The sequence below is a fragment of the Alligator mississippiensis genome, chromosome 9 (assembly GCF_030867095.1).
Source record: "Alligator mississippiensis isolate rAllMis1 chromosome 9, rAllMis1, whole genome shotgun sequence".
NCBI lineage: Eukaryota > Metazoa > Chordata > Crocodylia > Alligatoridae > Alligator > Alligator mississippiensis.
Window position 1 is genome coordinate 17290611 of NC_081832.1, and position 14771 is coordinate 17305381.

Sequence of the window (14771 nt, forward strand, 5' to 3'; positions counted from 1 at the left end):
TTCCTTCCTGCTTTCCTTCTGCTGCTACAGCCCAGGCTAGCCCCAAGAGACCCAAGACAGGTCCTTTGGGACCCAAGCTCCCATGCTGCCAGGTACTCCATCAAAACACAAAGGGCCAAAATCTTTCCCAAGGGAATGTATAGCAGGAATTTGCAGATGTCCATTACTGAAGCTGGCCAGGAATTTGCCTTGAAACAAAAATTCCAATGGAACTGAAACTGGGTCAGAGCCAAAGACACCCTCCAGGACCATCCCACAGTTAAAGCTCTCACCCAGGGCATGACAGACCCAGGTAGGAGCTGAAGGTCTTACTCAGACAAGAGTCAGGACGCGGATCCTGATTTTGTGCTTCATGGGAAGTGCTCCAACCATGGGGCTGGTTCCTGTTCAGGGAAGAGGGTGTGCCTCTGGTGTTTCCACAAAGTAGCTCATCCCAGCCAGTGACACTACCCCTAAATATGCCTACTCTGAGGGGATTTTGGGGGGGAAAGACGACAAGTTAGGTTAAATGGGGGTGAAAAGCACTAAAAAGCTCAGGGTGCCATGATTTCATGAAGCAAAAGGGAAAAAACAGCATTTGGCATGCACATAACCCAAATCACACAACTGCTTTCTCAGGTGGGTCAACATCCCTTCACTAACACCATCACCTCTGAATGTCCTGATGGGAGAGTCTCTTCAGCAAAACACCCATTGGCCAGAGCTCTGGCCAACCCTGTAGGTAATCCCAGCCCTCCGAGAGTCCTGAGGGCTTGTGGGTGGGACAGAGATAAAAGCTAAGGATGCTACAAACAGGGCAAGTAGTGGGTTGCCAAAAAGAGCATCCACTACCACCTCGTGGCCACGCAGACTTTTCCACATCCAAGCTCCCAGGATGACAAGAGCCCCCAGAAGCAGAGAACAAGGGAGAAAAGTTTGTGGAGCTCTTGATAAATCCCCTCCATCTAATATGGGAAGTTCTCTACGGACTGTGAGAATGCACAATACCCAGCCCTCCCCAGAGGGACACCACCACAGCAGTAGGGTGCAGGGTCTCAGAGGAGCCAATTCAAAACACCCTACAGAGATATTCAGCGCTCTAAGGACAAGGCAGGGTAGATGGCCAAGACAAAAGAGCAACTTTGATAGAGGAACATACATCAGCATGACTCCCGGAGATTAGCCAGTGTCTGAAGCACCCCAATGGACAAAAGGCAGCAAGAATTCAGCCAAGCCAATACATCCCCGATTCAAATGTACGAGGCAGAAACACTTACGTATTATTGACAATTTGAAGGCGTTCCCCTTTTTTGAAGGACAGGTCTGTTTCCGTCCGTGACTCATAGTCGTAGAGGGCTACAAAGGTGGTGACTCCACCTGCAACAACACAAACTGAGCAAGAGAGACCCAGCAATATGAGCACACCCCACTCCAAGAAACATTTGCCCCAAAAAGGAGTTAGCTAGAGCTGTGCTAGGAAACCAGAGGCTGGGGCTAATGGCAGCACTGGTTCAGTCAGATTTTCCACTGCAGTCCTCTTTACCCCTAGCAAGAAAGATGCAGAGCCACCATTTTGTAAATGGCCGCTCTAGGGCAAGATTCAGGGTCCAGGACCCTTCTGTAAGAGGAGGAAGCCATGCAATAGCAGAGAGAGGACACACAAAACAAAGCCCAGAAATGTCTACTCGCCACCTAACATTCTCAGACATGATAAAATTAAAGCATCTTACTAACCCGCTAAAGCCCCCGAGCGCTGGGGGGACGTGACTGTGTCGGATGTATTGAAGCCTCCAAAGAGCTTGGACTCAGCAGCCATGCTGCCAAAGGAGCGGTTAGGGGTGCGGTGGGGATCGGGAACAGTGGTCTTGCTGGGTGTCTGCGAGGAAGAGTAACCTCCATGGTGGGTATTTTCTGCAGATTCCAGACTGCGTCTCCTCTGGCTGGGGTCCTTAGGTTTGCTCTTGCTGCTCCCCATGGTCCAAAGCCTGGAGAGGAGAGAGAGAGGGTTAAAGCTGCTCCCTATGGTTTGTGCAACATAGATGCCAGCCTGCTAGGAACTGAAGCAAAACCTGTACACTTTTCAGACTGGCCAGCCAGCAGCTGACTGACAGCCCAGACATCCCGTCACCACTGCCCTGGAACAGCAATTGAAGCAACTCCAGTTCATTAAATTCAAGCAACCTCCTGCTTTGCTGTCTTAGCTAGTGAAACACTTGCCAAGAGGGGGACTGACACACTGCACTTAGCGAGTGATAATTCAGCTACCAGAAGGAAGCATACTTAACAGCATTATAATAGAATGACTAATGCCAAGCCCATGCCCTTCATAAGCATCAAACTATGAAAAGAATAGTGGAGACTGTTCTAGCCATGGAGTTCATATTCAAATTCAGTGTTCAGATCTACTTGGGCAGGCAGAACATAGCTAGCAGAGTTCTGGTGTGGCTAGGAAGACAACAACCAAGCATCCCAAGTTTCTCCGGAACCTTGTGACTCACAAGCAGTCAGGACCTCAGACGATCTTCCTCAACTTAGCTAGTAGAAAAGAGAAATCTATACCCTAATACTGGACAGAGACCCAGCCTTTTCCTTAGCAGATGCATGGGGTGTGCGATAGATGGTCGACACGCATCCTTCAGAGAGTCGCAGCCTGGTTCCCAGGGGAAGGCTCAGGAATACATATCTAAGGTGCTCCACCACCACCGTCTTCCCAAAAGAAGACTCTTCTCCATGTTCCTCCCACCTCACCCCAAGTCTTTTTGGATGCTATAAAGAAGTCCAGCCTGTCCCAATTTCAAAAGAGACAGCTCAGCATTGCAAAACCAGAGGTCACAAGAGCACTGAAGGGGGTCCTCGTCACTCTAGTCATCGCATTCTGATCCCATAGTGTTGCATTCCTCCTAGGATGTCCAGGACACCAGTGGGCATTAAACACTTCAACTTTGCATAGACAGGTTTTGTTATTCACAAGGGCTGCATTCAGTGTCATAGGGAATGAACAGGAGCCCAGATCAGGTTTCACAAATGTTAATGATAGAGAGATGCTCAACAGCTGGATCATCCTCTTCTTCTACAGGATAGGGTTTCTAAAAGCTCAGATTAGCAGATACTCCAACTGCCAGGGAGTCCAGGAAGTGTAGTATACTAAACCCCTCCAGAAGTTCAGTGCATTTACAAATACTTCTGAGCATTTAGGCAGTTAGCAGCTGAACTCTAAAGACCAAGGGATCTATGCTTTATATACAGTCATTTCTTTTTTTCCCTTCCACTTGAGATGATGCTCTATAAATACCTTGAAGGTAATGATATAAATGAAGGAAGGGAATTAGTCATGGTCTCCAAAGATGATACGATGCACGGCAGTGTTCTGAAGCTATGGAAGGAAATATTTAGGTTAGATCACCGATGGGGAGTGAAGTGTTCTTAATAAGCAAAAGCAATTGGACACAGCAAGAGGAAATGGCAGAGATGCCTGCAGTGCAGAGATGTGAGGGCAGGTTAATTGAAAGGGTATGTACAAGGAGAGTGCTAGAGGCCAGAAAGAACAACTAGAATGCTTTTCTGACCCCACTTCTCCAAACCACAGTGTTAAAGTTCCAGACCCAAGGTTTGTGTTCAGCACTATTTCTACTTACGTTTTCTACAAAGATGAATTAGTTCAGCGGATGGCTCTCACAAGCAACAGCCAGTACTACCTACAAGTTAGCAGACATGTTGCTGTGCTAACAGAATGAGCTTGAGCTCTGCAAGACAGCATTTTTTCTTACTAAGAGGTCTTTGTCCAAAGGCCCAAGCTTTGGTTCTGGAAAAAGCTGATGACATCTGCCTCCTTTTAACTGCCAAACCACTGAGGAGACGGTCACTCAGACACCCTCCCCAACAAAAACTTATGGCAGCAAAATCAAGCATAGGTGTGAGCCACCCCATTGAAATCAAGCACATATGCTGGAAGGAACTATCTCCCTCTGTATATAGGGGGCTGGGAACCAGACCAAAATTCTCTGCCACCATTAGATCACTTCCACTCCAAGATGCAATTCCATCCCCACCCGTGAAGTGGGAAATATAGCCCCCTCTCCCTCTTGTGTGGCACTGAGGAATGGAGTGAATCTGGGTCATGCTTAGAGAGCCTCAGGTTGAAGGCCTTTCCAAATTATAAATTGTGAGCCTTAGGCACTGAAAACCAACTCCTACAACAATGCCCTCTCACAGGGAATGTAGTGCTGAAGGTGATCTCCTCCTGTTCCCCACTCAGGCGAATGGGGTCCCTCTTCAATGCACATATTAGTGGAAGAGCAAAACACAAGAGGTAGTAATGAAATTTCAGGGAAAGCAGATACTTTAAAGTTCAATTTCTGCTCACACCCAAATTCAGCCTCTCTCCCTTGCCTACCTCCGCCTTCAGTCTCCATCCACAGGCTTCCACTACTAGATTCTCCCCAGCTAAATCCCATCTATATGCAGAGGAAGGAGGAAGAGAAACTCCCCATACCCTGGAAAGGATATGGCTGAACTACGCTGCTTGTGACTGCCCACACAGCAATGGAAAACAAGGACCAGATCCGGCTTAGAATTTCCCCTAGAAACTACACTTCCCCAAATGGAAAAAAGACCAAGTCTTGTTACATTGCATGTGTCTGCATGAACATAACAGAGCAGGGGGGTTTCCTAATTGTTCCAAGTCACTTATTTAGGCCCAGTTGAAGAGATATTGTGACCAATGATAGGGGTCACAGCCCAAAGTGAACCCTACTGTAACTAATTCCATCTTACCAGCAACCTCAGTCCTTGCCCCTTTATAGAGATCCTCAGAAGACAACTCCCAAAGTATTTCACTGGGACTGTCCAGGGCAGGCAGTTATTTTGGGCAGAGGGCTGCTTACTGAGTTTTGGCAAGCCATTGAGGACCACATGACAGGCAGCCAGGGGCAGATAAATATTAATTTTCTAAATTATTGCTGGGACCCACGGCCAAATAGAATGGCCTGGTGGGCTGCATCCAACCCAAATTTTGCCCACCCCTGGTCTAGGGTCAGCATGCGGGGATGAAACAATGGGCCAAATTCTTTCATCGTGTAACTTTCAAAATAAGTAGCCATTACACTAGCAGCAAATTTAAGTTCTTCTTAGCCATTCCTTTCCAGATGGCCAGGAGCAGAGAAGTGTCAGGGCCCCCCCATCTCATGTTCTAATATTCACAGAGTGACTGAATATTACAGGATCATGTCTCTAGGAAAATAGACTGACCGTTCCATTCTCACTGAAGTTAGAAGGGCACACTGGAATTAAGCCTTGCTTGACAGTACACAGCCATGGTCAGATGTGGCTAGAAGCACTGGCCTGTTTGAGGTGAATTACACTTCTGGAGATACAAGTGGGCTGTTCAAATAAAGGGTATGTTTCCCTCTGCTCCAAATTACACAGTTCCACCCCCCCCAAAAAAAAAAACACAACAAAAAACCTTACCCAGCTCAAAATATACATTCTAATCCCAGGTCCCAGAAGGCACAGTTAGTTCTGATGCCTTTGGCTCAGTCTCCTGGGGGAGCCTGCATGCAGTGATGAGGGCCATAGCCCAGTTAATTGTCTCTCCATAGGTACCTGGAGATGAGGTGCTCCTTGCCATCCAGAATGACGCTAACTAGTCCAGCTTATTTTCACCACCACTGAAAGATGCTCTTCACACAATAGGACTGTCTGTACTTAGTAATTAAAAGTGCCTCGACACAGCAGAATTCTTAGCATGATGCGAGTACTCAGTGCAAGGGATGCCTCGCTACGGCGGGAAAAGCCTTGGTGCAGTGATCAGCTCCCGCCAAAACTAGCAGTTGCACCATTTGGATGCAGGCTACCGATTGGCTCATTGTAAATTATTCATACCGGCGGCTAGCAATTGGCTCACTAGCCGTATAAAAGCTTGGGTAGTTTCCGCCCAAGTCGGAGAACTCCGCGTGTACGTTGGGAACTAGTTCCTCGTGTACCTTGGAGCAAAATTGGGGCCTGATCAACCACCAACCACTCCCCTTCGACGACCGTCCCGACGTACCCCATACCCTGCATGCTCAGAAAACATCGGTGATTTTGCTAGTGCCTACACTGTGTGCATCGTCGCAAGTCCCTGTACGTCAGTTTGTAAGTAAAGTTCTTTTCAATTCAACCAGTACGCGTTTGTGCCTAATTCCACTCCATCACAGCCCCATTCCGGCTATACTCGGCACCCACAAGGACCAGTCCTATAAAATGTGAGGAACTCCATGCAGCTGAAGATGCTGCAGGTCACAAGACAAGTCCCAGCCTTTCATTGGCAGGTCGAAGCAAGGGAGAAGGGACTGTGGTTGCCATGGCAATCTTGATGGTCATTTATGTCACTCAAGGCCTTTTGGTCCCATCAGTCCCGGCAGGGTCTCTCACAGAAGACTCTGTCCAGCAAAGGCCCTAACTGGGAGACAGAAGTCCTTGACTTTCTCCTCCCCCATCCGCTGCAAGCCACTGTTCCATGGCATCAGTCCAGGTTGCAGGCCTCAGCTGGGCAAAAGCCAATATTCAGGTCTGGCTCTACCACGCAGTGCACCATGAAGTTCCTTAAGGTAGCATGAAGAAGGTCACAGCACAATATGCATCATGGAGGTACACGAGCTCCAAGCCAGGGTCAGTACAGGCCAAGAGCCTATATGGCACAAGTAGTCACTAGAGGGAGGGCTCCATACTTGGCATAGGGGAAGATCCCCGTTTATGCTGTAGTGACCCGTGGCAACCCCTGTCCTTCCCTGGGTTTACCACTTTAAGAAGGATCCATTAGCTTTGTGCTGAATCACAGGAAGTACACTGCTCTGACAAGGCCCAATTTGGCATCTCCCTTACGCAGACATCTAGGGCTTTGGCTGCAAAAACAGAATACAAAAACCTTGGAAGTGCTGCAGGGTACTGGCTTGCACTGTACTGTTCTGCTGGGACAAGAGAGAGCAGTGCAGAGGCAGAAAGGAATACAGGGCTATTGAGCACAATGTACAGAGGCAAAAATAAAAAGCCAGGATGGAGGATAAGAGTGAGGGAAGTCTCAGAAGGTATGGGGCTGGTGGAGGGAACAGACATGTACCTCAGTCCTCCAAGGTAGTCACCCTTCCTTTGCTCAACATAGACTTGACACTTTCCAAGCTCTGTGCTGTCTCTGGTTACAAGTCAGCACCTTTCTGCGCTGCCTCAACACAACCCACCCCTGCTAATACAAACCCATGACCTACCATAGGGAGCCTAAACTAGAAGTAGGGCTGAACAACAGGTTCACACATCGTTAAGTCTAAAATCCCCTTTGTCAGGGTCACAGAAATTTGGGGAGAGAGGGAAAAGGCCTCTGGATAAAAGAGACTCCCTTCCCCACACAAGTGAATGGCTCAGGTCCAAGCAATACCAGCAGAAGCCCCACTGAGCTCCCTCGGGCTTCTGTTGTCTATATAGCAGATGAAGGTACAACTGCAGTACAGCTATGCCAGCCCACAACACCTTTATATTGCTAGTTCAAGTAGCAGTGAAGATATAGCAACATCAGCGTGAGCTGGCAGATCAAGTATGTGCTCAATGGCCCCATCAGGCCTGTGTTGCCCCCTCTTCACTGCCATCATTACCCATAGGAGCCTGATCAATGCTAGCTTGCCTTTGTTGTCTGCGTAGCTCTATCCTTTGTGGGCAAAGTGACTGCTGGTGCTCCAGCAAGGTGCTCCTCTCAGCAATGCTGCCAGCTTGTAACTCTATCCCTCCCCACCCCACTCCTTATGCAAAGGATGAGTCACTTCAGGTCACCCAGCAGGCAGCTTTCTCTAGCACAGTAGCTCTTAACCTTTTTTGTACCAGGAACCATTTGTAAACATCAATGGCCAGTCCAGATCCAGTGTCCCGTGCTCAACAACCTGCTGCCCCTGACCCCCAGCCCCCAAACATGTCAGGTATGGGGGGGCCTCCCCAAACAGCCCCTTGAAGGTTGAAACTCTACCAGCCTGCAAGGGAAAAGCCACAAATTCCCCCTTTTTTCTTCTTTAAAGGAGAATCCATTTTTAAAGTGTGTAGATCCATTTTTTAAAGTTTGTGACTCTTTCATATATTATTGTGAACTGTGGATCATGATCCACAGACTGAGAAACGCTGCTCCAGCAGATCTTTAAGAAGGACAAGGGACTGGTTATAGGTGGTTCAAAGAGAGCTGATCCTGGCCAGGAAAATCGCCACATTTTTGGCAGTTGTCACAGCAGCTAGGCAGCTGCACTGATGATGAAAAGGTTAAATGTGATAAACAACTTAATTCCAAAATCTACCTGCACAGACTGAAGCAGTATTGTGAAAGCAGCCCTAGAAGGAGCTCCTGATAAAAGCCTGAAAGGGTCAACATCTATTCCGTAGTACCAGGAAGGAATGTGCTTTGAGAGAAGCAGTGAGGACATATCAGGAATGTGCTGTGTGCGAAGGTCTCTGAAAGAGAGAGAGAGAGATCAGTGGCTCTACCAGGAGGAGGGAGAAAGAATGAGCCACAGAAGAAAAGAGGAAGGGGAAAACACAGCAGGTAAATCCAGTGCCCATTAGATAGCAGCCAGGCCAACTCCTACCTACCCACTCTAGCTCCATCTCTTTCAGCCCTGTTAAACAAGCTTCTGGGAAGTTACCAGATGAAAGCAGACAATGCTAGCACCAGCAGGATATAGCCTCCCTGGGGAGTGGCTAGGCGCCCCCCCGAGTCACAGCAGAGCCAGAGCAGTGCCAGGCACAACCCTTTGATGCAGGTACTGCTGCTACTTCAGGAAGGAGCCAGCACTGCCAGGGCTCCTGGCCCAGCTTTCCAGGCCCTGGTCGCAACACACAAGGAGGGAAAACCCAGCCTGGTAACTGAAAGTGTACCAAGATCCTGGGTGCAAAAGATAGATGCTTCAAAACCAGACTCCTTCTCAGCCCTACAGCCATTACTGTGCATTTGTGTTGGTAACGCTGAGTTCCACTCATGGACCAGGGCCCCAGAGGCACAAACAACCAGCTCCAGCCCCAAGGAGCTTACAGGCTAAGCTCAAGTTCCAAACTTTACGCAAACTGTAAAGTGGTCACCCATGGGCACATCTCCACTGAAAATGCACTGCAGGGTAATTAGCATGTAGGCAGAATTATTAGCTCCACAGCAGCACTATTGCAGTGAAGCTATGCCACTTCCAGAAGCAGTGTGCCTGGAATGGTGCAATGCGCTTGAGCCTGCCCCCACCAGGAATGGCAAACTTTTCAAGCAGAGCAAGAGAACCAAGATGGGGCAGAGAGAAGAGTGGGATTACTTCCCTGGACAGTGACCAGAAACAGTTTATGATAACATTTTCTATCCCCTCCCCAATCTCATTTTTTCTCATAATCAAACCACCCCTACTCCCTGCAAGTTTAAAGCATGCAGCAATAGAGGATGCATTTGATTATGGGGAGAGAGGGAGGGATCTGTCATCCCTGTTGACACCTGGTTTATCAGAGATTAGGATTGCAAAGAATGTTCACCACAATAGGGCTCCCTCCACCCCCCCAAGGTGAAGTGCAGTGCGATGGAAAGTGGCCAGCATTCCAAAACACTCATTTCTGACTGATTAGACATGGCATAATAAGGCAGGCTTTTCTGCAGCTGGATTAGTACACAAGGCACGTTCAGGCCTGCAGGAGCTCTTACTGTTTCAGCTGAAGGGAATAATCATAAGCGACTGGTTGGAGGTTATGAGTGTACTGAGCCGTTAGGCCTCAACTCTGTCCCCTACACCCCAGATAGAACAAGAAATCACAAACAGTTTAAACACAGCTGGTGGTGTCTGCTGTGGAGATGCCGACAAAGATGACAACAAAAGAGACTTCCCACCCACAGCAAAGTGTGGTGCTCCGTCAATTGCTTCAGGTCCACACACTCCCTGGTAGCTGGGCTGAGACTTGGGATCTCAACACCTTTAAATGAAGGGGTTAGCCTCGCCCTCGTTACAGCTGGTTGTATGTTAAATGGTTGAAGTTTAATGCCCCCTTCACCTCTGCCCAACTAAGTAGAAGCATCATACCCACCTCTGTCCAGCTACAGCTTTTCAAGGGGTGGGGCAGCAGCAGGCGAATTCAGCTTAGGTCCTCAGGATCCTGAAAGATACAGGGGGTGAAAGGTTAGCGCAGGGTCTTCAACACACTGCTCTCTGTTTGCTGCAGACAGGTCCACTGGGTCTCCCTCCCAGCCAAGCTCATAGTTCCCTGCACTCCAGATGGAGATCAGGCTGGTGCCTTTGTTCCCCTAGTCTTGCCCTCAGCCACCCTGAGGGAAAGACTGCCTTAATCTAAAGTCCCAAGCCTCTTTTCACTCCCACCTTCTGCAGGCTTGTTACCTTGGCAGCTCCTTGAAGTAGAGGGCAGCTAGCTAACATCCACCTCCTGATCCCTCATGTGTGAGGAGCGGGATGATTCTCTGCTCCACTTCACTGAATCAAGAAGGAAAAGATGGGGAGGATGGTTGGTGGCAGCCCAGAGCTATTGATCAAGCTTATGTCTGAAAGTCTCTCTGCCTCCGACAGAACGCAGTTACTACAATGCATGAGGAACTATGCCCCGAGAGAACCAAGCTGGCCTCCCTAGTACCCAGAACTGCCAGTTCTCTTTAGGAAGGAGAGAAGTTCCATCTCAGTGGGTTCACACACAAGCTCCATGTTGTACTAAGTGAGCAGGGATGTCATGACCAGGGATCTGAGTTTTGTTTCCCCAAGGGAAAAACAAAAAAACAACCCCCCCCCCCCCCAAAAACAGAGAAAACCACGTATTTCCCTCTTCACCAGAGGAACCCATGGATTTTGCAGTTTTGCAAAGAGCTCTCTGCAGGCTGGCATTGTTATAGCTTGTAAAGGGCTAGGAGAGGGCATCCTGTGCATGTATATGCACATGGGCCCAGGCAGCCTGGAGAGCAGGTCCCACAGGTAAGTGTGAAGGGGGGAGATTGAGGCCCCCATTGGGAGGAAGGGAGTTGGGCAGGGCTAGGGCTGCAGCCCAGCTAGGCAGTGCATGGGGCTTGGAGCCTGAGGATGCAATACATAGCTGCAGGGCCCTGGCAGGGAGTGGGATGGGACTGTGGGCAGCTCATATGGGAGGCAGAGGGGGACGGTTCCCCACCATTGCGTGCACTCCAGAGGGCCAAAGGGACCCGCATCCCCAGACCTGTTCATGGGGCAGGAGTGGGAGCAGGCTGCCCACTGCAGGCTCAGACTCCTGCCCTGCTGCCCTCCCCGGGGCCTCTGCAGCCCAACAGGTGAGACCCAGCACTGCAGGGCAGAGTGAGGCCATGCAGGAAAGCGGCTTACCACTGTGAGCTCCGCGCTGCCCTGGTGCATGCTCCCTGTGCATGTGGTAGCAGCAGGAGGCGGTGGAGCCCCTCACTGTTGCCACGCATACAGGGGACTCGTTGCCAGGGCAGCATGGAGCTCGCAGCAGCAGAGATCCCTCTGCGGCCCCACTCTGTCCTGCAGTGCTGGGGTGCACCCACTGGGCTGCAGAGGCCCTGAAGGTGGGCAGCAGGGCACCCTGCCCACATCAGGGACCTGGGTCCCTGGCCCTGTAGCCCTGGCAGCTGGGGGTCCCCTCCGGCAGGGAAGGAAAGCTTAGGGATAGCATGGCCGAGAGCAAAGTACACAGCCCAGCAGAGGATTTTGGAGTGTTTGGTTGGTGTATTTTGATTCGCTAAAGCTGACTTGCACCACTTGGATCCCATTGATTGAGCATGCTCAGATACTGCCACCACTTGGGAGCAACCTAGCCCTGTTTTCCTTCCAGAGGCGAATCCATCGTTAGCCTCGTCAGAAGTGCCACCAGTATCCAGACACAACATGCACCCAGTCACTTCTCTCCATTTCCCCATGTGTCATGCCTCTAAGCAACTGTCCATGCTGAAATTCTGCCTTCCATTTATTACTACACTAACCTTCACCCCTGTTGGGGATACCAGGAGGAATGGAGGAGCGCTAAAAAAAGTGCTACATAAAAAACCCAGCAGACACTTTACACTTGCAATAGCATCTTTGAGAGGAACACAAAGCACTTTATGAATCCCCATACTGACCACTCCCAGACCTGCTAAGCCTCAGCTGACCTCTAGAACTGGATGAAAATATTACTGAAAAAAATTCTGTTGTAGGGAGATGAGGAGGAAGCTGGTTCAGAGAAACATATTGGTCCAAAACTAACCAAGAAGAGCACAGGTGTAGGACATGCAGCTGGGAGGCAAGAGACCTCAATTCAGGTCTCTTGCTCTTCATGATTCAGAGCAGGCACTTAAACATAGGTCACCCAGTCTAGCCAAAATCCCCTAGACTCGCTTATCTTTTCCCCTATCTCCATCTGCCCCAGCTCCTGCAGCTAATAATGGTAAAAGCACTGGTCTGGGCCAGTCACTAGCATTTATAACCATGCTCTGACCAGGGTTAGAAGAGGGTAAGGTCTGGAGACCGAGACAAAAGATGCTAGTGACTGTCTGTTCCCTTTGAGCTATAGCTCCTGCCGGCAAAGCTGCAGAAATGGAAGACTGTATAAAAATAGCCAGTGTAGAAAGCCACTGTACCTTCTTTCATTGGGTCCTTGACTATCTAGGACCAAATAAAGCCTTTGTAGCTTTCTGCCTGAGACTTGACCCAGCCTGACCTGCTTGCCTTGGGAGTGAATAAGATCAATACAAGAGGGTATGGCAGAGACTAACAGCGGTGTTGTGTTGTACAATTTAAGCGTAGCAGAGGATGGACATCCCTGTGTATCTTTTAACATGCAGCCAATGTATTCTACTGCAGTTTTATTCAGATATCCCTCCCTTCCCCCTGCTAATAAGTTTTGTCACTATTTTTAGTGCATTTGATTAGGATAATAACCAGTTGTTGATTGACAGCTCTTTAAAACTGAACGGTTTGTAATTTGCACTTGACTAATATTCACTAGAAATAATTGCACAGCATGATGCAAGGTATTTCAAGTTACAGTCTCAACTCAAGACGGCAGTACATACAAATAAGGTTCCCCCCCTCCCACACACACTACCGCATTTCACAGGTCCACACAGGTTGCATCTCTTTGCTCCCCAGTATAATTCAGCAAAACAAAGTTGCAGCAAAGTTCTGGAAAGGGAATCTTCCTACAGTCACCTTTTCAGCAGTTGTCTCCATCTTTGGTTATTAAAATAAAATGTTTAGAGTCTCACCATTTAGTAAAATAGCCAACTGGTTTGTATTGCACTAAGAGTCACAGGTTGGGCTGTATACTCATGTCCAACAAGGTGACATCAGTAAATTATGATGGGTTTTCTAGTGATACTGAAGAGTAGAAATACAGAACAAAGGGTTCAGAGAGAGGAAGAAACTGGATTAGATGCCAACTGGAAATAAAGAGTTTGAAGACAGGCCCTTAACAAGGGCCATAGAGACTCGGGGTAAAGAATCACGGCCCCCATGAAGACAGTGGGGCCAAGCCTTCAGTCCTAGGTTCTACTTCCAGCTCTGCCACTGACCTGCTGTGTCAAGTTCCTCCCAACCTCCTACCCTGTTTTCCCCATCTAGTGTTCACTGTCTGGAAAAGACAACTGCTATTCTCGTGGTACAGTTTCCAGTACAACGGGGCCCTAATCTTGGGTGCTACCTTAATGTGGAAGCTACTAGAAGTGGAAGGCAGGCAAGGAGACGTGGGAAATAACTACTACTCCTTGAAAACTCTAGGTAAGCTGTAAAACACCTACTGCCCTCCTGCCCCACCGTGCTGCTGAAACCCCTGTACGAGCTCATAACCTTGTCTACCCTCGTTATCTCCTGTACTTGTCTGGCTGGGCGTCAACCATAGCAAGACAGGACAGAAGTTTGCCTAGAGTAGCCAAGGCTAACAATTTTCTGGAGCCAAGAGAGAAGTGTAAGTCAAGCAAACACCCTAAGCATTTCCAAACATGGACTGGCCGGCTCCCCTGGCACAGATGTCTCATTCTCCAACTTTCACTTTTATTAACATTGTAAAGAGTGGTGACTACAAGTCAGATTGTGCAGATCTCCTACACCAACCTGGCTGGGACATTTAGAGAAGTTGCGGCCTCCTTGTTAGACTAACAGGAAAATGAGTGAAGAAGTCCAGGAGGCTGTCGACATAGTAGCAATGCAGGCATGACAACAATCAGGAGCTCGAAGCACACGCTACACTGCATGGAGACAGACAAACGTACATACCTGAATATTATACTTTGGTTGAGACAGATGGGTTAAGTAACTCCCAGGAACGGACACCATGTCCTGTTCTGTAAATTCTCATCCCCTCCCCCCAACCCCAAATAGCCACATTTTTGTGCAGCCACCTACTCCGGACACTGAAGCGACCATGCTGTCGTCACACAGAAGGAAAGGGAGATGCAGAGAGGTTAAGGAGTTAATCATCAACAAGACCTCTCCTTTGCTCACAGCCTAGGGGGAGGGGAGGCTGCTTCCCAGCAACCAAAGGGAACATTTCCTCATCTTTATCCCCCCGCCCCCCTCCCCAAGCTGTGACAGTGATTAAGAGCAATGCACAGGGGGGAGGCAGCTGAAGGGGGAAGCTATGGATAAGCTGAGGCATGCAGTTCCTGCCCTCAAGAGACAGAACAGAGAAGGCCTCAGCAAGTGCCCCCTCCCAAAAAGCAATTAAAACAAGGTGCGCACAGCTGGGAAATTCAGCTTGGACCAGACCATGGCACCTCACTCCCCCTCCCTGGCTCCATTCCTGACCAGGATGTAAAGCTGTTAATTCAAAAGGACACATGGGGTACAAAAAGA

The 14771-nt window shown here is 49.1% G+C and overlaps 1 protein-coding gene across 12 annotated transcripts in view; it reads right to left on the reverse strand.

The window, feature by feature from the left end:
* Nucleotides 1–14771, reverse strand: part of SRC (SRC proto-oncogene, non-receptor tyrosine kinase) — a 71871-nt gene that overhangs the window by 29691 nt on the left and 27409 nt on the right. For 3 of the 12 annotated variants that reach the window (XM_059733197.1, XM_059733196.1, XM_059733198.1), the window contains 4 exons: nt 10344–10436; nt 10036–10104; nt 1714–1964; nt 1257–1371 (listed from right to left, as the gene is read on the reverse strand). In XM_059733197.1, the coding sequence (XP_059589180.1) occupies nt 1257–1371; nt 1714–1954 (356 nt within the window). In that variant the 5' untranslated portion in view covers nt 1955–1964; nt 10036–10104; nt 10344–10436. Of the gene's footprint in view, nt 1–1256; nt 1372–1713; nt 1965–8285; nt 8406–10035; nt 10105–10343; nt 10437–14192; nt 14296–14771 lie in introns of those variants that run through there. The other 9 variants (XM_059733201.1, XM_059733200.1, XM_059733203.1 and 6 more) reach the window with 7 other exon arrangements.